This window comes from Eumetopias jubatus, unplaced genomic scaffold, assembly GCF_037043125.1.
Source record: "Eumetopias jubatus isolate StellerSeaLion01/CBP00866 unplaced genomic scaffold, mEumJub1_p1.0 scaffold_1, whole genome shotgun sequence".
NCBI classification, from domain to species: Eukaryota; Metazoa; Chordata; class Mammalia; order Carnivora; family Otariidae; genus Eumetopias; species Eumetopias jubatus.
Genome location: NW_028274807.1, coordinates 82,321,731 through 82,344,114, shown reverse-complemented (window position 1 = coordinate 82,344,114; position 22,384 = coordinate 82,321,731). Strand labels below are relative to the sequence as shown.

At 43.4% G+C, this 22,384-nt stretch overlaps 2 protein-coding genes across 8 annotated transcripts in view; one reads left to right on the top strand and one right to left on the bottom strand.

The window, feature by feature from the left end:
- MCF2L2 (MCF.2 cell line derived transforming sequence-like 2) overlaps positions 1 to 22,384 on the bottom strand; it is a 254,266-nt gene that overhangs the window by 87,528 nt on the left and 144,354 nt on the right. For both annotated transcript variants that reach the window (XM_088025244.1, XM_028100844.2), the window contains exon 15: positions 21,903 to 21,988. In XM_088025244.1, the coding sequence (XP_087881370.1) occupies positions 21,903 to 21,988 (86 nt within the window). The remainder of the gene's footprint in view (positions 1 to 21,902; positions 21,989 to 22,384) is intronic.
- B3GNT5 (UDP-GlcNAc:betaGal beta-1,3-N-acetylglucosaminyltransferase 5) lies at positions 70 to 19,852 on the top strand. 6 transcript variants are annotated; one of them, XM_088025259.1, is made up of 3 exons: positions 70 to 361; positions 4,329 to 4,434; positions 15,946 to 19,852. In XM_088025259.1, exon 3 carries the CDS (start codon positions 16,255 to 16,257, stop codon positions 17,398 to 17,400), a length of 1,146 nt encoding a protein of 381 aa, XP_087881385.1. In that variant the 5' UTR covers positions 70 to 361; positions 4,329 to 4,434; positions 15,946 to 16,254; the 3' UTR covers positions 17,401 to 19,852. The 6 variants fall into 6 exon arrangements, with proteins under 6 accessions (XP_087881385.1, XP_087881387.1, XP_087881373.1 ...); XM_088025261.1 differs by having other exon boundaries at positions 4,329 to 4,441; XM_088025247.1 differs by having other exon boundaries at positions 4,329 to 4,519.

The window sequence follows — 22,384 nt, the reverse complement described above, 5'->3', positions numbered from 1 at the left end:
CTGGGCGGGACCCATCAGCTTCAGCAACGTGCCGAGTTGGCGACGGAGGTGCGAGCCATGCTCGGCTTTGGCAGCGAACACCACAAGGTGCAGAAAACTTGCACTGGCCGCGCCGCAGGGCGGACTCCCGGCTGCCGCACCCCCACCCTCCGCCGGGAGCCCCTGATTGGGTCCTCCCCAGTCGTCAGGCTCCAGCCCGCCCCCGCCCGGGAAAGGTAGCCGAGTTCAGCACTGGCTGCCCAGTCCTGGCCCAATATTTAAAGCAGGCAAGTTTTGTTCTTGAGACCACCGACTTTCGCTCCGATGCCAGGAAGAGAGCAGACCTCCGACTTAGGAGTTTAAGGAGCTGGGCTTGGACTTGGTGAGTTTTGCTTTAAGCTCTCTTTGAATTTGAACTGGGCTTGAAGGTAAAATCACTGGGGGGGGGGGGTGACCCTTCTCTCATTGTAATTTTAAAAAGAACAGCTGTAGCAAGCTTAGTTTGATGTAAATTGGAGTTTTCTTCTGTTGTGACTTAGGCCCCAGAAGCTCAAGGCATTAAGTGGCGTGACAAGAGATCTTTTAAAAGGACTAGCCTGCCCTTAGAACTCTTGGCTCTAGAAAGGAAAATCAGATGATCAGAGAACTGCAACTCAGTCAAAACTTACCCACGTTATATGCATAACTGTTGCGTGTTCTGAACGAACGGATCATTAGTCTAATAAATTCTAATTCCTAAGGAAAAGTGTATTGAGACCAGTTGTTTCATATGGAATTCATATGTGCGATCAATCAATCGTACGATTAAAAAAATGCTCTGCAGCCCATCGCACCCTAACTGGGGCCGAGGGCCCTCGTGGGTGGAAATGTTGCCTTCCCTCCCGGATCACTAAATGCGGGACGTTCTGGCACGCTTGGAGGGGATAAATCTAAGCCTCGCGGATGGTTGGTTCTTTGTGCGGGGGACGGGAGACCGGCTCCCGCGGTCCGCAGAGAGGGCTCCGGGCCGCCCAGCCTCTGCCCCGCCCCTGTCCGGGACGGCGGCCCCACTGCGCAGCGCTTCCTCACCGAAGCAGCTCTCGGGCTACGGGAAAGGAGACTCGGACTCTCCTTTGCTTTCTTTGGACGAGGAGAGGTCTCTGAAGGGCCGAAAGGGGAAGAAAGGGGAAAGAGAGCCGCGAGGAGGTGAAGGCACGCCCGTTCGCTTGGGTGGCTCCAGGACTTAAGGTTGGAATGCGCGCCGGGGCCAGGGCGCACGGCTGGAGCAGACAACCCGGGCCTCGGCCCTCTGCTCTGGCCCCGACCGCGAGCGGCCCATCCTCGGGAGGCCCTAACCGCCACGGGGCAGGGTTGCCCGCCGCCCGCCGTCCGCCGCCCGCCAGCGCGGCGGGGAAGGGGAGGGCGCGTTCCCTCTCCGGAGCGTCTTTGTTCGCTCTGGCTGGCGGGCGCGGGCGCCCGGCAGCCGACACCCCGAGCCGAATGCCGCCCGGGTGCGGCAGGTAGGCTGGGGGCCCCGGAGCTCCAGTTGGGGTTAAGTTTCCTGGGGCCCAGAGGGTTCCTCCTCCTCCGGGGAGCTCCGGCGAGGCAGTCGCAGCGCGGGGATACCGAGGCGGGCCGGAGCGCGGGAGCCCGCGGGCGAACGCCGCGCCCTGCGGTCCCCGGATTTCGGATGGTGCTCCCCAACCGTGCTACCATCCCTGGGCTGCAGGGGGGAATTCGGGTAGAAAGCCTGCATCGGGCTGGAAATTAGGAAGCCGCTAGACGGGGGAAACTTTCGGCGAGTTACTAACTGGGGAAATGGAGACAAGGAAGTGGGCAGGCAGGGGAAACTGGGAAAGGAGACCCTTGTTACCGGTAGGTCTCGGCCACTCTTTTTTGACTGCCGAATTTTATTTTGTAACCTGAAGTGACAGCCGGTTGCTTACTCAGATACAATATAGGTCAAAGTAGTAACTTTTCATCCGATTCTGACTACACAGCCTATATTTTTTCTTATCCAGTGTTGGTTTTCATAGGTTATGGGTCATGTTAAAGGGACACCGATATTGTAACAGCACAGTGGCTGCTGGTGGCTTGTAGCTCATATTTAGGCTAATTCTCTGATGAAAGTACATCCGTTAGAATTGGATTTGTTCCTCTGTGCCTTTATTTTGGGAACTTTGCCTGGTCCCTATGGGGGAAGGGAGAGGGATGTGAGAAACTGAAATTGACCCAGAAAAGGATGCTCAAAGGTAGTTGGGTTCAGGGGTAGCACTGAAAAGATCCCCTCTTGAACTTTCTGAAAGGGAGATTAGTGATGAGCAGCTGAGGTTTCAACTTTCTCAAAAGAAACTTAATGGTAGATTTTACATCTTGTCACAGGGGAGGGGGGACTGCTTTATTTGGTCATCTCTTTTTTAATTATTTTAAGACAAGATAAATTCGATACCTGAAATGTTTACATTATATACTTCATACGACCCTTCTCTCTCCTCCTTCTTTCCCTCCCTCCTCCTGCTCCTACAGGCACCCTCCATTTATTGAGCGCTGGGAGGCTAAAGCTGAGGCTGACTCCTTCTAACTCACCTCAGTTCCCCTGGGGCTCACCCTGACACCTTCTGATGGGGATGAGCGTAATGACAGGGAAAGTTCAAGCTAAAGCTCAGAGAAGCTGTTTCTGGGGAAGTGAGACATGAGGGGTGATGAGGAGGCATAAATGATACTACACATAAATGCCCTGCCCAAACAAAAAAAGCCCCCAAAACCTCAGAAGGTAGAAAGTAATTTTCAAAATAAACTTCAGGCTCTAGCAAGTAAACACATCACATTATATTTCATTAAAATGGAGATCAAATTCCTCTTTTATAAAAGATTGATTCAAATAAGGAGATTGTAGGAAAGTGAAATAACTTTCTAAATCTTAAATATAGAACAGCTTGAATAATAACTCTTGGGTTTTGAAATGGGTCATCTTTTAAAATGGGTCACTTTGGCTGGAATCACTGCACTTGGTGACTTTCAAATTGTAGGAGGAGTTCTTTCTGAGGACCAACTGCTCCATAATCTACATAACAGAACTTGAGGGTGTTGTAGAAAGAAACTGGGAGAAATTCAGAAGAAGTGGTCTCTTCTCAAAGTAACAATGTAGCCTATCTTTTTGGAATTTTGTACATGCTCAGTTGAATTGCTCTACGCTTTGCATTTTATAGCACATTATACCTTTTTTGGAATATTTCCATAGCCATTATTTTATTCCATTGTTAGAATAATCTTGTTAGGAGCTGCATATATTGTGTCTGTGTTCCAGATATTAAGGCACAGCAAATTATTATAAGAGCTCTTCCATTTGCCAGCAAAGATTTAGCCAGAACAATGCAAATCCAGGATATTTTTCTTATAGTATGCGTATATATAGGAGATATAAGAATCTTTGTACTGAAAGGTAAGAAACTTAACTTGATCAGGTGAGGTAGAAACTTAGAATAAACAAAAGTGCTTTTTTGCATTTCAGTGCTGGAAATTCTTGAGACTGGCTTTCATCTGTAACTTATTTTTTAAGATTTATTTATATTCTATAGTGAAGCCTTTGATCCTAGAAACCAGTTTTCTACAGAAAAGAATGTTCTACCATGTCTGCAGGCAATAAGCCCCTAAAAGTCCAAGTTCAAAATACTATTACACAGCTTAAGATCCACCTAAGATTTCATATTTTATCTCTTTATTCCTTTTCCTACAATTTTTTTCTGCAACTTTTTGATAGTGCTCTAGGCAGAGCAAGTTAAAAAGCTGACTCAGCTCAGGTTTCCTTCTCCATAATTTACAGGGCCTTATAATTTTTTTGGCTGTGTCATCTTTGTAGAAATGTTTTTTTTTTTTAAGTGCTTGTAGGAACCATATTGTTCTTTCCTGTCAAAGATAATAGAAAGGCATGTTCAGCCAATTAGTAATGATACTTCTTCCGTTCTCAGTCTCACCAGTATTTGGGATGTTAAATGCCTCTTAGCAATCAGATCAGTATTTTTATTTATTTTTTTAAATTTTTATCTAATTCATATTTTTGAGAAGAATATTAATATATAGCTTATCATTTTGAAAGGTAATTAACCCCTGAAGAATATTAGCTACTAACTAAACCATCGTGCAGATACATGAACAATTTCTAGAGAAAGGAAATTAGCATAGATTGAACACCTGATATGGACCACACTTTGTCAAATAATGGTCTCAAATGATCCTCAGAAAAGACTGTAGCACATGGTTTAGAGAGAAGTCAAGCTCATGTGACCAGTAAATGGAAGCAACAGGATGTAAGTGTATTTTTGTTCATGTTCTAAAACTCCTTGGTTTTTCTACCCATGTGCCTCGATCAGGTCCAGATTCCAATTGCACCAGAATACTTGCTTACTCCGTTAGGGGGTTCTACACTGGAAACATCTCTGATGCCTTCCCTGCATCCTGCCTGTGGCCTACTACACAGTATGTGGTAAATTCATATTTGTTGAATTAATTAAATGTAGGCATTACCTACTTTCAGGGCTGCTCAACATAATGCCTGGAACAGGTAGGTGTTTAATAAATGCTAGTTAACTTATTATAATAAATGTTGATTCAGACAGAAATGTTATATATACCTCTAACATTTTACACCATTATTTTTTATACTCTGTAAACCCTTAATCAAATGTTATTTCCAAATACAATATTTAGAACGGGACATATGAACTGCCATTGGACAAGAAGCTTGTATGTCTAGCTCACATGATAGGTATATACCAGGTTATAGTGTCACCCTATTGTTTTTTTAAGATTTTATTTATTTTTATTTAGAGAGAGAGAGCGCACGTGTGCAGCAAGTGCAGCAAAAGGGGGTGGGGGAGGAGCAGAGGGAGAGGGAGAATCTCAAGCAGACTCCGCGCTGAGCGTGGAGCCCACTGCAGGGCTTGATCTCATGACCCTGAGATCATGACCTGAGCGGAAATCAAGAGTCAGATGCTTAACTGACAGAGCCACCCAGGCGCCCCTGTCACCCTATTTTTAAACCACTATTTTCATATCATAATTTTACCTCAGCTGTACCTTTCATTTCATCCAATACTTATTCATCAAATAGTTGCTTGAAACATCCTCTATGAATCCTATAGTTTTTACTCTCCTCTCCTTCCCTCCTTCTCACCTCTTTTTGACCCCCTTTACCCTTAAATCCCCCAGTCTTCTTTGTGGAGGAAAGACTTTCTGTACCCAAAGGACACAAACTCACGAGGTCACTTTTGCCTATTCTCTTATGCTATTGGGACCAAGAAAATGAAGGAGGGAAAATTGAGACGGAAGGTTAAAGAAAGGGTGAGTTACAGAGCGAGAACAAGCTCTAACAAAATGCAGGTGATAATAAAATGCAAATGACTCCAGACTTCAGGGAAGCAGATTCTCTGCCTTCTTGGGTGCTTCTCTTGGCCCTGCCCTACTCACTTCCCTGCCCTCCCATCCTGATGGGAGCTCCAGGAAAAGTGGCTGGCCAGCGCCAGGGTGAAGGCAGGTGAGGAGCTCAGGGACAGGACCTGGAACCCATCAGCTGCTCCTGAGCTTCTGCGTGTTCTGGAATTTTGGAGGTTACATGGTCAGCCCCATGTCAGGGTGCCTCAGTTTCTCCTGCAACACAGGGAGAGCTTTCTCCCTCATAGGTTGCTGCGAGGCTTAAAGAGTTTCTATAGAGGGCGCCTGGGTGGCTCAGATGGTTAAGTGCCTTCGGCTCAGGTCATGATCCCGGGGTCCTGGGATCGAGTCCCACATCGGGCTCCCTGCTCCTTGGGAGCCTGCTTCTCCCTCTGCTCTCTCTCTCTCTCTCTCTCTCTCCCCCTCCCTCTCTCCCTCTCTCTCTCCCTCTGTCTCTCATGAATAAATAAATAAAATCTTTAAAAAAAAAAGTTTCTATAGACCTAAAGCAGTCAGAATAAAGCCCAGAGCACTGTAAATACTCCCATGTTAGCAACTGTTGCTAGAGTGGACAAAAGGAGAAGTTTGTTTCTTAACTCAGCAAGAATAAAACTGACAAGAATTGTATTTAAAAGAGCAAGATGCCCTGTCAACACAAACAACTATGCCTCAGGAATGAATACAGAAGGCCAAGCTTAGAAAAGCAAATGTTTGACAGCTCTGAGACCTACTTTGTATTTTTGCTTTTTTGTTTGTTTCAAATTCTGTTACTGGGAATTTTCAGTAACTTGTAATATAACTTCTCTGAAATATAATAATACTCTATAGTCCCTCGCCACCAGTTTCTTTAGTGCTTGTCTTTACTTAGGGCCTGTCTTTACTTGTTTGTTCATTTGGTAATTCCTTGTCTTTTTTTTTTTTTCCTATAACCAGCAAACAGAAATCTACACCCATGTTTAACTTATAAAGAAACATACAATTTAATTTATATAGGTGGGGAACTTGTTACTAAATTCACAGTAGGTTTTATAACTAATTTTTCCCTCTGCCCCACATCATGCTTGCTAAAAGCTGGAATTTAAAGTCTTTGGCTAACACTGAATCAAGAACTAACTCTATAAATGTATTGTTTGTGGATGGATAACAACTCTAAATGGCTTCTAATCTCTGCCAATGGCTTAAGCTAAATTTTCATAGCTAGAGTCACAACCACAAAAACACCTAAAGACAGCTAATGGGTAGAATTTTTCCTTTTTTACAGGCCTTATATTGGAAACACTCAAATATGAATTAAAGAATAAAATACCAATTGAGGGAGTATTTAATTTTTCACACTTAAAATGTGAGTTGTAAATTCAAATTTTGGGTTGTTTCCTTCCTTTCTGAGCAAACAGAATACGTAATTCCTACTAAACAGTACCCAGTTGTATTACTCATCACCAATGACTGTAACAAATTTAACTAAGAAAAATGTAGGAGATCAAATTATAGCCTTTCCTGTAAATTTAGGGCTAAACCTGATTTCCTTTAACATGGCAACTTGGCTCTTGAGGATTGGTCCTAGCTCTCTTTAAGGGGAATAGATGATTAGAAGCCAGGAAAACAATAGTTGGAATGTAGAACAAAATGCCACCTAAAGATGGACAGAAAATATCATATTTCTTTCCTTTGAGTTATGCCTGGACAGGAACCCAAAGCTCTCATATGGGACTATAAGTAATACAACTTTAAATATAAAAGGTTGAAGTACTCGGGCTTTTTTTTTTTTTAACTAACTGAAGGAGCATCCTTAGTTTATAGTTATACTTTTATGACTTTTAAGTTTTGTGCCCTAAATGAGTGCCCCCCCCCCCCCCCCCCGCTTGCCTCTCCTGACAGTCAGTGTGCTTTACTGAGGGGATGGAGAGGGTTGGCCAGCCTGGGGATCCGGGAAGAGGAGGCCCACCTGGGGATGAGAAGGGACAATGCGTGTGATGTCCTCTCCTTCTTCTGTGAGGCAGGAGGTGAGGCCATCAGCTAAGAGTGAGAGGCACAGGCCTTGGAAGAGGGGAAGATGGAGCATGGCTGTTGAGGGGACAGGAGAGAGAGAAGGTCCAGGACAAGTGAAGGATGCTCACACAGCATCGAGCCCTCTGCCCACAGCTAGATAGCGCCATTTGTAGGGATGCCGTCTGCCCGGCAGGTGTTGTAGAAGTAGAGAAGGCAGGAGGGACCCGAGGTCTAGGGCTGTTGGGGTAGAAGAGCAGGAACCAAGGAGAGACGGGCAAAGGTGCCAGATGATTCTGCATCTGAGACAGGGAGGTGGGGAAGAAGGAAGGTCAGGAGACTGCTGGGTGGGGTGGGAGCCTTAGGGAGCAGGTAAGGGTGGGCAGAGGATTCGGGGTGAATATTTAGAGGCTGTGGTTGAAGAGCCAACCGCCTGGAGAGTGAGCGGACTGGAATTTGACATTTCAGAGGAAATGCAATTGTAGGTGAAACCACTTAAATGACTTTCTTGCTGATAAGTTGTCTTGAGTGTGTGGCAGGTTATGGGAACAAAATGGTATACAGGTCATAACATAAGGGCTCCTTAGACTTCTGAGTGTTGCAGATCCACTAAGTAAGATTTGGAAACATAGTTTCTCTAAGATTAGATGTTGGTGATATATTACAACAATGGCCAGAAACAATGGTCAAGAAACATACAGTTGGAAACAAAAACAGATACATTTTGAATTCAAACCCAAGGGCTTTCTCTAGTTCACATTGCTCCTCCTGGAAGAGGCCTCCCCTGCTCCACCCACCCCCACGTCTCCCCTCCTGGCTCCCAGCACAGCACCCACTGTTTGCCCCACCGCTCTCCTCCCGCTCAGAGCGACACCACAGGCCTCGTCTGTCCGGCACGCTATCACCCTCTAGCCGTTCCTTACCCCATCTCAACTTTCTATGAACTAGCCCTTTATTTTTTTTTAAGATTTTATTCATTTATTTGACAGACAGAGAGCACAAGCAAGGGGAGCAGCAGAGGGAGAGGGAGAAGCAGGCTCCCCGCTGAGCAGGGAGCCCGATGCGGGGCTCGAACCCAGGACCCTGAGATCATGACCTGAGCCAAAGGCAGACGCTCAAGGACTGAGCCACCCAGGCGCCCCTGAACTAGCCCTTTGAAATAGTTCCTTTTTAGAAGAAATAACCATCTGAAGGTTTAGGGAATTTGTACAGGACTCATTTGTCAAAAGATATTACTTAGTCCTTGAATTCAAACCCGTGCAAATAAATTGAGATGCCACGTAAATATATGCATGCATGCACGCACACGCGCATAAAATGCACGTATATGCGCATACAACATGCACATACACATGCGCGCATAAAGTAAAATACACGCATGCATACATAAATGCATAATGTAAAATACACACGCGCGCACAAAGTAAAACAATGCATGCACACACACGTGTGAAGTAAAACACGCACGCATACATGCGCGCATAAAGTAAAATAAGATGCTTCCTTTGCCTTTGCCTCCTCCCTCTCCTCCTTCCCCGCGTTTACTTCCTCGGGGCCCCTCTGCTCCACTGTGGTCCTGGAGGCTCACTGTCCTCACAGCGACCACCTTTCTTAGGCTCAGAGCGCTCCCGCCTCTGCAGTCCTGCTGCCTCCTCCGGCCTCACCTGCCCCCCTGGACTGCTCCACCTGCGGTCTCTCCCGCACCTCCCTCCCGCCCCACACCAGCCCAAACCCAGACACGCTGCCTCCTCGCTCCAAACTCAGGAAACCAGTTTCCCCTCTGCTGTGTCGCTAATGCTGGAGACTAGATTACCCCCTCCTCCTTTGCTCCCATCCCAGGCCACTCAGCACGTAGCGCTGGGTTTGTTTTTCTCGAAAGGGTCTTCCTTACCCCTGACCTCCCTCCTCACTTCCACCACCCTAGACTAGGCCCTCCTCACCTCACTCTGCTTCAGCGTGAGGCCCCGAGGGAGCTGGGGGGCCCTATCTCCAGGCTTCCCGCATCCATCCTGCGTGCCACCACCAGATTAGTCCCTTTCCCGTAAGGCTTAGTCCATATTGACAAGGCAGTTATCATTAAAAACAAAAACCAAAACTTGGGTGACCTCTTGCTGCCCTCGGCACACACTGACTCCTCTGCCCCATTTTCAAGGTTCCCCATAAGCAGGCCCCATCTCCCTGCGTTCAAATACATGCTTGTATCTCAAATATTTACCGTTATTTTTTTTTCCTTTCTTGCCTGAAACAGATTGCTTCTTTTCCTGTAACCACCTAAATCCTGTTTTCCTCAGGCCCTCCTGTCCTGCTGTCACTGATCTCTATTACCAGGGACTCGCCTTTTTTGCCTGGAGTTGGTATTGTCTAAATTAGTTCTGTGACACTGTCTGCACTTTGCTGTGATCTGCTGATTGTTGTCCATGGGAACTGAGTTTTCAAGTGGGCATCATGAGTCTTGTCTCAGCTAGACTGCAGATGCTTTTAGAGAGGAGACTAAAATACTACTACATGACACTCACCACGCCCAACTGGCACAATGATTCCATAGCAGACCCTCACATACTTGAAGGATTTGTTGAAACATTGAACACTGAGGTTGTTTGACTTGAACTTGAAGTACAGGCCTCGCTCTCTTGATTAAAACATCAACATTTTTATCAGGTTTTGTATAATATTTTAAGATCACTAAAGTAGACCCAACAAAGAAATGGGTTACCAGCAAGAGCAAAGTAGAAAAAAAATCAGGGGTCACGTAGGGTAACTTGTAATCCCTAGTTTTTTTCTGGAAGAGTTTAAAGAGTTCTCTTGTGAAATATTCTTGAGTAACTGGGGGGCACAGCTCCTAGACTGAAAAGCATTTGAGTGAGGTAGGATCAGCCACTGTCTTTTCTGATGTTCCTGTTCTACTACTATTCTTTATTCTTCTGGCTATTTCTATTAGGAAAGAGAATACTAAGAGTATCTGCTCCTTCTTTTCAATCCAAATAGAAGCAAACCCAAGTTATATTCCAAATATTTGCACACAGGTCTTGCTCAACAGAGGATGGGGTGACATCCCAATAAATCCACTGTAAGCTGAAAATATTGGAGGTCAAAAAGCATTTATACACCTAACCTACCAAACATCATAGCCTAGGCTAGCCTACCTTGAACGTGATCAAAACATTTATATTAGCCTACAGTGGGGCAAAAGCATCTAACGCCAAGTATATTAGACACTAAACTGGTGAATAGCTCATGTAGTTGAATACTGTACTGAAAGCAAGAAAGAGAATGGTTGTTAAGTGTAGCGGCTGCTTACCCTCATGATTGCCGAGCTGACTGGGGACTGCAGCTCACCGCCACTGCCCAGCATCACCAGAGAGTATCATATGGCTTATCACTAGCCTGGGAAAGGGTCCAAATTCCAAATCTGAACTATGGTTTCTACTGAGGGCATATTGCTTTCACACCATCATAAAATAAAAAAACCGTAAGTCAGGGACTGTCTGTATTTGTCTCTGAGCAGTTCGTTGTCCTGTTCTCTCCTATGGTCTTTCCTGTTTCCTATTTCCAGCAGACTCTGAAGTCATCTGTGATTTTTACATCCCCTCAGTAACAATACATTGACATTCACCCCCGATCTGCCGATGAAGTCACCAAATCAGAGTGCAGGGAGGGTGGCCCGAGGTTACACAACGACCGTGGCCCCAGGCAGGGGCAGCCCTGGGGCTTGCAGCCTGTGGCCTGGTCCCTGAGCTGCGCAGTGTGCACATAAAGGAAGTTGCAAGCACAGCATTCTGGTGGGGATGGTTCCTGAGCTCACGGGCATTATCTGGCTCCTTTGTTTCCTGCCAGGCCCAGCATTTTCTTTCTCCAGGTCGGGCAGGCCTGTGGGTTTCTCTGCAGTCAGTCCCCTCCCCTGCCCTTTGGAGGCGGAAGATGGAAGATATGCTTTAGATGAGCTTGAAGGCTCTGTGTGAACCAGAAGAGTGGGTGTCGATGGCATGTGCGTGGTACCCATCAGCAAAGCCAGGGCTGGTGGGTAACACTGTTTGGTTGTAATTCATGAATTTAGACCATGGAGGTGCATTTTGCTTTTGGTTGGCCAATGCCGCCTAGTGACTATGTTCAATTTGGAGGAGTTGGGGTGTTCTTTTGTTATAAAAGAGAAACTAGGTACTGCGGAAGAGTAGTTCAACTTTCCCCATCTTCCCCTCATCAGATCAGTCCTATCAGTGGGCTTTGGTTATGATTGGTATAAATGATAGCTAAATATTTCAAGCTACTGAGGTTGGAGAAATCTTGTTTTAGATTTTCACATGCTGTTCTGAACCTAAATAAGTAGTGTGGGTTGATGGCTTGGCAACAGGTTCTTTGTCATTTATCAGAAACTGTTTTGACTCTTGGAGGTCAATGGGGAACAGGTGAAGAGATACAGGGAAATAAGGTAAATCCATATGCATCAGGGGTGGGGAGCAGGGGGATAAATGCATGTTCTGGGGTGGCTGCTAACATGCACGTGAGCAGCAGAACACACCAACCAGAGGAGTAATAGGCCCCATTCATTGGAGAGATACTAGGGCCTCTGTGAGTCAAGTGTTTATGTGGGTGTTAGAGGAGTCAGGCCTGTGGGCTGATTGTCTAGCAAGATGCTCAGACTTGTAAACAACTGGGGATAGGTGCAAAGCAAGCTGACATCTCAACGTTATGAGTGCAACTGCTCAGAAATGAGAAGCTAGCTTTGCCTGTGGTTCCAAAGGTTACTCTCCTCTTTGTCTCTTTCCCAGGGTCTGTTGGAATAGAAAAACTGCAGATTAGTTTTAACTGATAATTTTCTTAGAATTCTTTAACAGTTATGGGATTGTAAAATCTGCCCTTAAGAATTCTCTGCTGCTGGGGCGCCTGGGTGGCTCAGTCAGTTAAGCGTCTGCCTTCGGCTCAGGTCACGATCCCAGGGTCCTGGGATCGAGTTCCATATTGGGCTCCCTGCTGGGCAGGAAGCCTGCTTCTCCCTCTCCCACTCCCCCTGCTTGTGTTCCCTCTCTTGCTGTGTCTGTGAAATAAATAAATAAAATCTTTAAAAAAAAAAAAAAGAATTCTCTGCTGCTAAACAATGAATCATGGAACACTACATCAAAAACTAATGATGTAATATATGGTGATTAACATAACATAATAAAATGAAATTTTAAAAAAAAGAATTCTCTGCTGCTTTGCATTAAGCCTCCAGTTGTAGAGGCAGAAGGGGATATTTGCCCTCACGGGGGACCCTTATCTAAGCGACCACTGTTCAGACTGAGGGGAAGAGCCCTCCCCACCCCCCAATGAAAGTGATTCTGCAAAGTTTAGGCAGATGCTACCATCAGAAACTAACGTTTTCCGCTGTCTTTTCCATTCTACTCTAGAGGATTCGGTCCACCATGACCAGCCAAACCAAGAGGGGAAATTACTGATACTAATCTATCCCTTAGAGTAGTGTTACTTGCTTTTTTGATGGTAAAGCACACACAAAAAATACATTTTACATTACAACCTGGAGGCACATATACATAAAACTGAAAGCTTCACAGAATGATACTTAAACTACTTTCAGTGCAGTATGCCATTCTCTATTTTGTTCTTTCTTTCCCTGTTTCTTTTTAAAATACTGGTTATGACTTTCTGAGAGGCACTAGCAAGTTTTAAAAATCTGTGCCCTGGGAATGAGATAGATTATCTCTGGGCAAAGTCTCCATGAGGGTTGGCTCTGATCTCCCATACTCCTTGGACTTTTGCATGCCTGGTCTTTGCTGTTATCAGCCCAACATGGAGTAACTTTGGCAGATAGGTAATACAGCTGTATGTAAAGGGCCAGAAGTTGGGAAGGAAGTGCCACAGCCAAGGTTAGGCCCGTAGAGCAGGGTGCTCTCAGTGTATGCAGTTGGTTTCATAGCAGGGCCGAAGGGTGGGGGACTTGAGGTTGAGCTCTTTGGGCACAAAAGCAGGGCCTTTTCTCTGGGGCTTGTGATGTGGGCCCAGCTACCCAGCAAGCCTGGACTGAGTGGAGCTTGCATGGTCTTTTCCCTGTCAATCTGTTGAAAGCTCAGGAGACTATGTTAACCCTGAGGGGAGACACTACTTCCCCAGGCAAAAGGATGTATCTTACTTCAGATAAGCACTGGGGTCAGAGTCCTTGAAGACAGAAGTGCTGTCTCCTAGTTGTGGAAGAAAGGGGAAGACATGTGACCGACTGGGCCTCAGGAGGGAAGAACCCCAGTTCTTCCCAAGTGACTAGCTGTTAGAGTGAAAGGTGGCTCCACCCCCACCATGGTTCTTTGCACCAACATTCAGAGAATGCCTACCAGGTGTCAGGCACTGACCTGCATGCTGGGGGTGGCGTGTCTACGACATCGGGCCTTACATCACAGAGTTCACAGTGTAATTGGGGGAGGCAGATAAATTAAAAGTCAGTCCAGGAGAATGAGTGCAAGAATGTGCTGTGGTAATGCAGATAAGAATAATCTTTGGTGGTAGTGCAGGAAGGTGGCCTCAGTTCTGACTTCCCAGAAAAGGATTCCTGTAGAATTTAGTGAAGATTAGTGTACTTCTTATTAGCAAGGGGAGCAGGGCTTGCCAGGCCACACACAAGACGGCCGCCGGTACAAAGGCTGCCGTGTGTGAAATAGCTAGCATGGCCGAGTTTCCAGCCAATACTTTGGTGCCGACAACTAGTAGAGAGCATCTGAAGGGGGTGAGGGAGCTCAGTCTGCCTCCCGGTTAGATCTGAGTTTTAGAAAGGTCACTCTGTAGGGTAGAGGATGGGTTGGTCTGGAATCATTTTGGCGGCTGCACTGGTCTGGGTGAGAAGTGATGATAACAGGAAGAGGTGAAGAGAGATTTAGAAGAAGCAAGTCACAGGATTAAGTAACTGGATATGGAATGGAGGAAAAGGAGGACTTTCAGATTTCTGGCAGAGATGCATGAAGTGCAGTCAGACACAAAGATAGAGAAAATGGCAACAGCAGGTTTTAGGGGAGAAGACGGTAGAAGGGGTTAGAAATGGCATTTGAGTGTCCCTGTGTGCAAGGTAATCTAGCGACCTCGTTCTATCTGTATATCTATGTATATTCCCATTTAACTTGCACAAAGACTTTGAGTTAATTGGGGTTATGCCGGCTTTCCCGATTTCTGGGTTAGATGCATGCCACAGAGCAGTGGAAGAACCGGCACTGGTGTTCACATTGCCAGACTACAAAGACAGTGCTCTTTGGCTATAACCCTGTGGCTTCCTGGCTTGCACATCCTAAATTGGAGGTGCCTGTTGAGTTTCCAGATGAAAAAGACCAGGAAAAAAAATGACTATGTAGATGTGGGTCTCACAAAGCCATTTTGGTTAGAGAGAGTTTGGGCTATGCTTTTGAAAATGTATCTCAGGAGGCACCTGGGTGGCTCAGTCATTAAGCGTCTGCCTTCGGCTCAGGTCATGATCTCAGGGTCCTGGGATTGAGCCCCACATCGGGCTCCATGCTCAGTGGGAAGCCTGCTTCTCCCTCTCCCGCTCCCCCCTGCTTGTGTTCCCTCTCTCACTGTCTCTCTCTCTGTCAAATAAATAAATAAAATCTTTAAAAAAAAAAAAAAGGAAAAGAAAATGTATCTCAACTCCTTGATTTACAAACCTTGATTTTTTAAAACAAAATCTTACTCCTATTCCTGTCTTGTCTGGGGCAAGCTTTAATGAATTTTAACTGTTATGAACTTTCTTTTCATCATTCATCTATTTTGCCTTGAACTATATACAGGCATAACCTTGGAGACACTGTAGGTTTGGTTCTAGACCCATCGCAATAAGGCAGATATCATGATAAAGTGAGTCAAATGAGTTTTTTGATCTCCCGGTGCATATACAAGCTGTGTTCACACTATACTGTAATCTATGAAGTGTGCAGTGGCATTAGGTCTTAAAAAATGTACATACCTTAATGAAAAAATACTTTATTGCTAAAAAATGCTAACCATCATCCAAGCTTTTACCGCCAAGTCACAGTCACCTGATCACAGATCACCATTACAAAAATAATAATGAAAACGTTTGAAATATTATGAGAATTCCCAAAACGGGACACAGAGACATGAGGAGAGCAAATGCTGTTGGAAAAATGGCAACCCCTTGCTTGACGCAAACCTTCAACTTATGAAAAAGGCAGTGTTTGCAAAGTGCCATAAAACAAGGCATCCCTGCAGCTACTTTCATCCTGGCTGCACTGCAGATCAACCTATACCTGGACACACGCATGTGAGGTTGTGGACTTAAAGTGTGTAGGCTGATAGCCATTTGGGAGGCTTTTTATCTTTTAAGGTTGAGACGAGGAAAGGGCCCTCTATTCCGAAGGGGAGGACAGTAGAGAGTGAGTGGTTCTTTCCCTTTCCCTATTCTCCTCCCACCCCCACCAAAAAACAAATATCTGTACGCCTCTGCTAAACACTAGCTGCCTCATCACCTCTGTCCACATCGGGCAAGTTACATTTCATTTTTAGGGAATGAAAAGTAGTTTCTTTCTTTTTGGTCACTCTCACCCATTCACTTGTCATCTCTTCCCTTCCTGACTCTAACAGGTGGCACTTTACTCTCAGAGAAGGAAGCACATGGAATAGCTACACAAGGGCAGTCACCTAACGCAGCAAAGGATGCCGGTGTGGAAACACTCTGACGTGCCCATGTCCTCCTCCTACTGTGCATTCCACTCTTCTGCAATCTCAGAAAAAATGGCACGGAAAGAAAATATTTTGTGAAACAAGGAGCTCCTACTTTTTTAATGATGAACATGTATTAAGATGGACATCTGTTCTACACAATACCAAGTTCTATGGTCTCGAAGGAGCAAGCGCCCATTTAAAACCGACCTTAAGTAAAAACAGAGCTGCATGGATGTCAGAATGTTTGTGAGTGGCAGAAGGGTCAAAAAATGGCAGTTCGTGCAGTTATTTGCCACTTGTTTTATACTAAGCCTCATGTTTTTTTGGGGACCCATCGATAATCACATTGTGAGCCATATGAAGTCCTACTCTTACAGATACCTCATAAATAGCTATGACTTTGTGAACGATAGCCTGTCTCTTAAGCATAGTGCGGATGGGGCTCCTCGCTACCAGTACTTGATTAACCATGAGGAGAAGTGTCAGGCACAAGACGTCCTCCTGTTACTGTTTGTAAAAACTGCTCCCGAAAACTACGATCGACGTTCTGCAATTAGAAAAACGTGGGGCAATGAGAAGTATGTTCAGTCGCAACTTAATGCCAACATCAAAACTCTGTTTGCTTTAGGAACACCTTCTAACCCACTGACGAGAGAAGAACTGCAAAGAAAACTGGTCTGGGAAGATCAAATGTACAGTGATCTAATCCAGCAAGACTTTGCTGATTCTTTCTATAATCTTACTCTTAAATTACTTCTGCAGTTCAGTTGGGCAAACAGCTTTTGTCCTCATGCCAAATTCCTTATGACTGCTGATGATGACATATTTATTCATATGCCAAATCTTATTGAGTACCTTCAAAGTTTAGAAAAAATTGGTGTTCAGGACTTCTGGATTGGTCGGGTTCATCGTGGTGCTCCTCCTGTGAGAGACAAACGCAGCAAATACTATGTCCCCTATGAAATGTACCAGTGGCCGGCTTACCCTGATTATACTGCTGGGGCTGCCTACGTGATCTCCAGTGACGTAGCCGCCAAAGTCCATGAGGCGTCACAGACACTTAACTCTAGTCTTTACATAGATGATGTGTTCATGGGCCTCTGTGCCAATAAAATGGGGATAGTGCCACAACACCATGTGTTTTTCTCCGGGGAAGGTAAAACTCCTTATCATCCCTGCATCTACGATAAAATGATGACATCTCATGGTCACGTACAAGACCTTCAGGACCTCTGGAGGGACGCCACAGACCCTAAAGTCAAAACGATTTCAAAAGGGTTTTTTGGTCAAATATACTGCAGGATAATTAAGATAGTTCTCCTTTGCAAGTTGACCTATATTGACACGTATCCTTGTAGGGCTGCCTTTGTCTAACAGTACTTGAATGTTGTATGTTTTCACTGTCACTGAGCCAAACATGGATGAGAAAACTCTAGATATTTGTCGATACCTTAAGTAAAATGAGTATGAAAAAACAAAGAAATATTTTGAAAACCCAGTCTATCAGAATGTTTCTTTGATTCTAGAAGCTATTCATTGTAACTCATCTACTTCATTGCCTAAATTCATTTCAAGGAATTTATATTTAGAAAAGGTTTACGAAGACAAAACTAAAGGGAAATTCAAGTTCTCACTCGATGCCACGTGTATATCTGAGGCATAGAGAAGTTAATTAGGTGCCTTGGTGTTAGAGTAACTGCTTTTGGAAAATACCAAGTGAATGTATAGTACAACATTTCAAAGAAATGAATATATTGTCGGACCAGGTTTACAAATTAGTTTTTATTAGAGAGCACTTGACTGGGGGAGGTGGGGGCAGGGGAGGATTGGCATAGGAGAAAGTACTTGAACCTGATAAAAGAAGGTTCCTGTTCTTCAGAGGAGACTTAGAAAAATGTAACACGATTTCTTTATAAACAGCCAAATCACTTATTGTCACATCCATGTAGCTAATTTACCTAAATAGTGTTAGAGTCATTTAAAACATATTTATATCTTTTTACAAAGTGTAATGTGAAATTTGAGCTGTGATTTGCTCTGCCCTAACTGGTACTTCATGTGAATTTTTTGATTATTAGATATGACACAAATCATGGGCAGTTTGTTACTCACAGGGTCTTTCCCTAGGGAGAAATCATTGTTAGTTCAAATCAGCCAATTTTAATGAATTTTTCAGCTGATTTTTAAATATTCAATATTGGTCTGTTTTTAAGGTAGTTATTTGAATGTAGTTTGCACAGAGGAATAGAATAATGGAGAGGACTTCAAAAAGAAAGAAAGAACATTAAAAGCCTCTTTTCTCCTTTTCTGTAATTTATAAAATAAAATTCTTAGTGTGTAAATTATTGTAACAATGACTAAAATTAGCCTACCCCTCCCCAACAAGGTCTCATAAACCATAGTACTTTGTCAGATTTTAAAATTGAGAGCATTTGACATCAAATCAGAGCTAGCCTATCTTTAAAAAAAATCAGTTCTTTCATCAAAATGACTATCGGAGGTGTCATCAACTTTGAAATACTTCACATTTGAAAGCAGAATGAAGTGATAGAAATGTCACCAGAATGAGGTTTAAAATATTTGTGACGCTTCCTATTCAAAGAGATGTGGCTGAGCTCTAAAAGAGTAAGTTGCATTTATCTTATAGGGAAGGATAGAAATGTCATGATGCAACAACCTCCCCTCACTACAGAAAGAACTAGGTGATGTCTATTGTCGCAGGGATTACATGATGTCCAAAATGGTGACTTCAGCAAAAGCAGTTGAACTGATTATAAAACCTCTCTCTCTGCAGAGGTGCCTGTTAGGGAAAACTAAGATGTCTCATGTCATTAGATGAGGTCTGAAACATGCAGAAGGAAACAAAACTAAAAGAATTCTTGGTAAGCACAACTGGAGGATGATATATTGTAATTTTTTGCAGATAGCTTTTTAATGTTTACAGAAATTTTTTGTTAATTTCTTTTCTATTTTGAAAATTGAGGCTTGTTTACATTGATTGCTCAGATAATTTAGAATTTTTAACTAATGTCAAAACTACAGTGTCAACCATTCTGGGTTTGTAGTTACTTTCAGAGTAGGTGCAGCATTTATAGGTCATGACAGTTTAAATTTTCTGACCAATTTTAAAACCTGTAGATAACAAAACTACATTTTGACAAAGCTGGTTTATAATTAATTTTTACTAGTTGATTCTTTAATAACCATTTGCCCTTTGGCCATACATACCCTGCCTATCTATACTTGTAACTGTTAAAATTTTCCATTGGTTGAAAACGTAAGTGTCTCTCTGGCCATTGAAATGATCTTGTTTACAGCAATACTTTTGTGAAACACTTATTTGCAAAAGAGCTCTCCTCAACTGTGTTCATCTTTTTATTTTTGCTTCAAATAGAATGGAACAGATTTAAATGTAAAGGAAATATGAAGGCACTTCCTTTTTTAATAAGAAGGAAATTGCTAGATGCTTCCTTCATTAGATTTAAAGTACTGAGAAGAATATTTGTAAATAAAAGGATTCCAGCCTTTTAAAAAAAGAAGGAAAAAACTTTTTGGTGCTCTAATGCAGGGCTGTCTCAAAAATCGTCAACAAAGGGAAAATAAACTATCAGCCTGTATGGTCACTTGAGTAGACGATTGTTGTACACAGTGTTATTGCTAAAAACTTTACCTCTTGGTTGGTTTGCATCTTTTTTTCCACATTATTAATTTTATACCAGTATGTTAAATATTTATATTATTTGAATTTTGCTCTTATATGGCAAAATAATTAGTGAGTTTTTAAAAATAAATCTGTGATTTCCAATAAACAACTTGAAAATTGTCAGCAGATGTGTATTTTCACAAGTTTTTTAAACTCCTGTGTATGAACACCATTTGTTTATATAATCAACTTGTTCTGTTTAATGTCAGGGAGGTCTGAAGTACACAATCTTAATCCTTAATCAGACTTGCTGCTGTACCCAGGAGAGAGGATTATTGTGTCCTCTGCCCTGGAGCCACCTAAAATGCTTCTTTTGGTTGTTAAAGGACGTATGCTGGAATGTCTAAGTTGGGGGAATTCTCTTTTCTAATTGATTGTTCAGGAAAGAGATGAACACCTGTAGCCATGGGGCCACCAGACACCATTGGAAAGGGTCATATTTTCCTTTTATTTGATATCATTAGGTGTCGGAAAGTAGATTCACATTTAGCTCTAGTCTTTGAAAGTCAGGAATGTTCTTAGGACTGGTTCTGAGTGCTGCTTCAGTATATTTGTACATAGTATGTTCTCTGCTTTTCACCCGATTCCTGCTCAGTTCTTAGCCCAAGACATGGTGTGATTTGATCTATTTATGTTTTTAAAACTTGGAAGCATGTGATTTTTTTGGTTGTAGATATTCTTTTGCTCCAGACCTCAAAGGCTCCTTACTGTCTTGAGCATCGAATCTAATCTCTTCGACCTGGTTCCCAAGGCCTTATAGAATCTTCCCTTCCTTCTTGAGTTCCCAAAGCGTTATTTTTCCCACCACCACTATCATCAGTCACACATCTCATTCATGACCACACCTTGTGTAAGTTAACCAATGGAACATCATTTCTCCTGGACCTACTGAAGCCTTGAAAATCCAACTTAACTGTGCTCTTCCATTAAGCATCTCTTTCCTGCCCTCCTCCCAAAATACATACTTAATCACATATATTATTGTGCTACCAACTAATTGTTTCATGAGTTTTTTCCTAGCTAAAATAGAAGTTCTAAAGGTAAGGACTGTGCACAATGCTATCACATAGTGTTTAAAATCATTTTACCCTCTCTGGGGCACGTGGATGGCTCAGTTGGTTAAGTATCTGACTCTTGATTTCGGCTCAGGTCATGATCTCCTCAGGGTCATGAGTTCCGAGCCCCAAGTCAGGCTCTGTACTGCAGGTGGAGCCTGCTTAGGATTCTCCCTCTCCCACTGTCCCTCGCTCCCCTTCCCTGCTCATACTCTCTCTCTTTAAAAAAAAAAGATATGCTGTCACTTAAGGACAACAACAGAACACATTGCCAAGTGGTGCTTTTCTGAGACAACCCAACTAAAGATACTTTCAGATATGCTGACATGGGCCATTTACTCTAACTGAGAGATAATATTTCAGTCAGTAAGAGCCCACATGTTTCTTTGAGTACACCTTAAAGTGAAAGAGTATAAAGTCATCTAGTAAACTAATATGGGTTTTAATCAAGCAGTAAGTTCCTCAGACATTGGTTCATTTATTCTACAGGCATATTTTGGAGGCCTGCTAAGAGCTAAGTATTATCAGAGTCCCTGGGCACAAGAGTGGCTTGTAAGTCAGTAAGTTAAATGGTGTGGATACAAATAATGTGATGATTGCTGGAATAGAGCTAATGATGGAGATTCTGAGTATAAAGAAGTTTTTTTTTTTTTTTATTGAATTTCCCCTCTGCTCTTGGTGTTTACCTCCCTAATTTAGGCTTTCTGAACGGCAGAGTAGTTACATTCATGCAAATACCTTCCTGTGGTCTGAAAATAGCATTAAATTTGTATAAATTGTGTCTTTGGGGAACCTCTTCCCTTTAAATGCTTTCAAACCAATAATTCAATCTATCAACATTACTTTTCATTTACTATTTTGTTTTTTCTTGATAATTCATTTTTTAAAATACTGAGTATCCTTGGAACTTGGTTTTATAAGTCATGTGCAGTTCTTGTTGCTTTTATGAGATCCGTGAGTTTGTTCTCAGGTACATAAATGAAGGTTAGTATACACAGTAAATATGTGATTTTATCTGGGGAAAAATGAGTGATGAGGTTTAAAACAGAGGATACCCTCCCCTCTCCCCACCACCCCAAGGGGTTAAAATGACTCCGGCCAGGGATCTGCAATCTTACCTGGTGGGGGAAAGATTTTCAGGACTGTTGGGCTGCTCTGGCTCAGGGTTCTCCCCATCGTGACTGCCTTCCAGTATTTCTTCATTCTGAAGTGAAAGAAATTTTGGTAAGACAGCCTATATTATTTGGGGGCTGTAAATTTTTCTTTCCCCCAATTTATTTGTTTTGTTTGTTTTTGTTTTCAGTGCTCTCATTGAGCACCATGCCCAGCCCCTCATCTTTCTCTTTCTTTCTTGGGTTTTTCCCAACCCCTCTGCAAATCCGTTACAGTCTGCCCTTCGGGCTTTCTTTAGAAACATCAAAAACTCTTTCTCAAAAGCAGGTATCATTTTTCCTTAATAATGAACGGCTATTAACATTGTACTCCCCCTCCTCCCTGGTTGACTCACAGTAAAGATTTGGAGTTTGAGCTAAGGGGAAACAGTGAAGAGATCATTTGACTCAGTATCTCCTTTTTTCCCCTCTGGGGGTAAGAAATGAAG

Coding starts and splice junctions, on each gene's coding strand:
- B3GNT5 (XM_088025262.1), top strand. CDS start 16,255: ATGGATGTCAGAATGTTTGTGAGTGGCAGAAGGGTCAAAAAATGGCAG.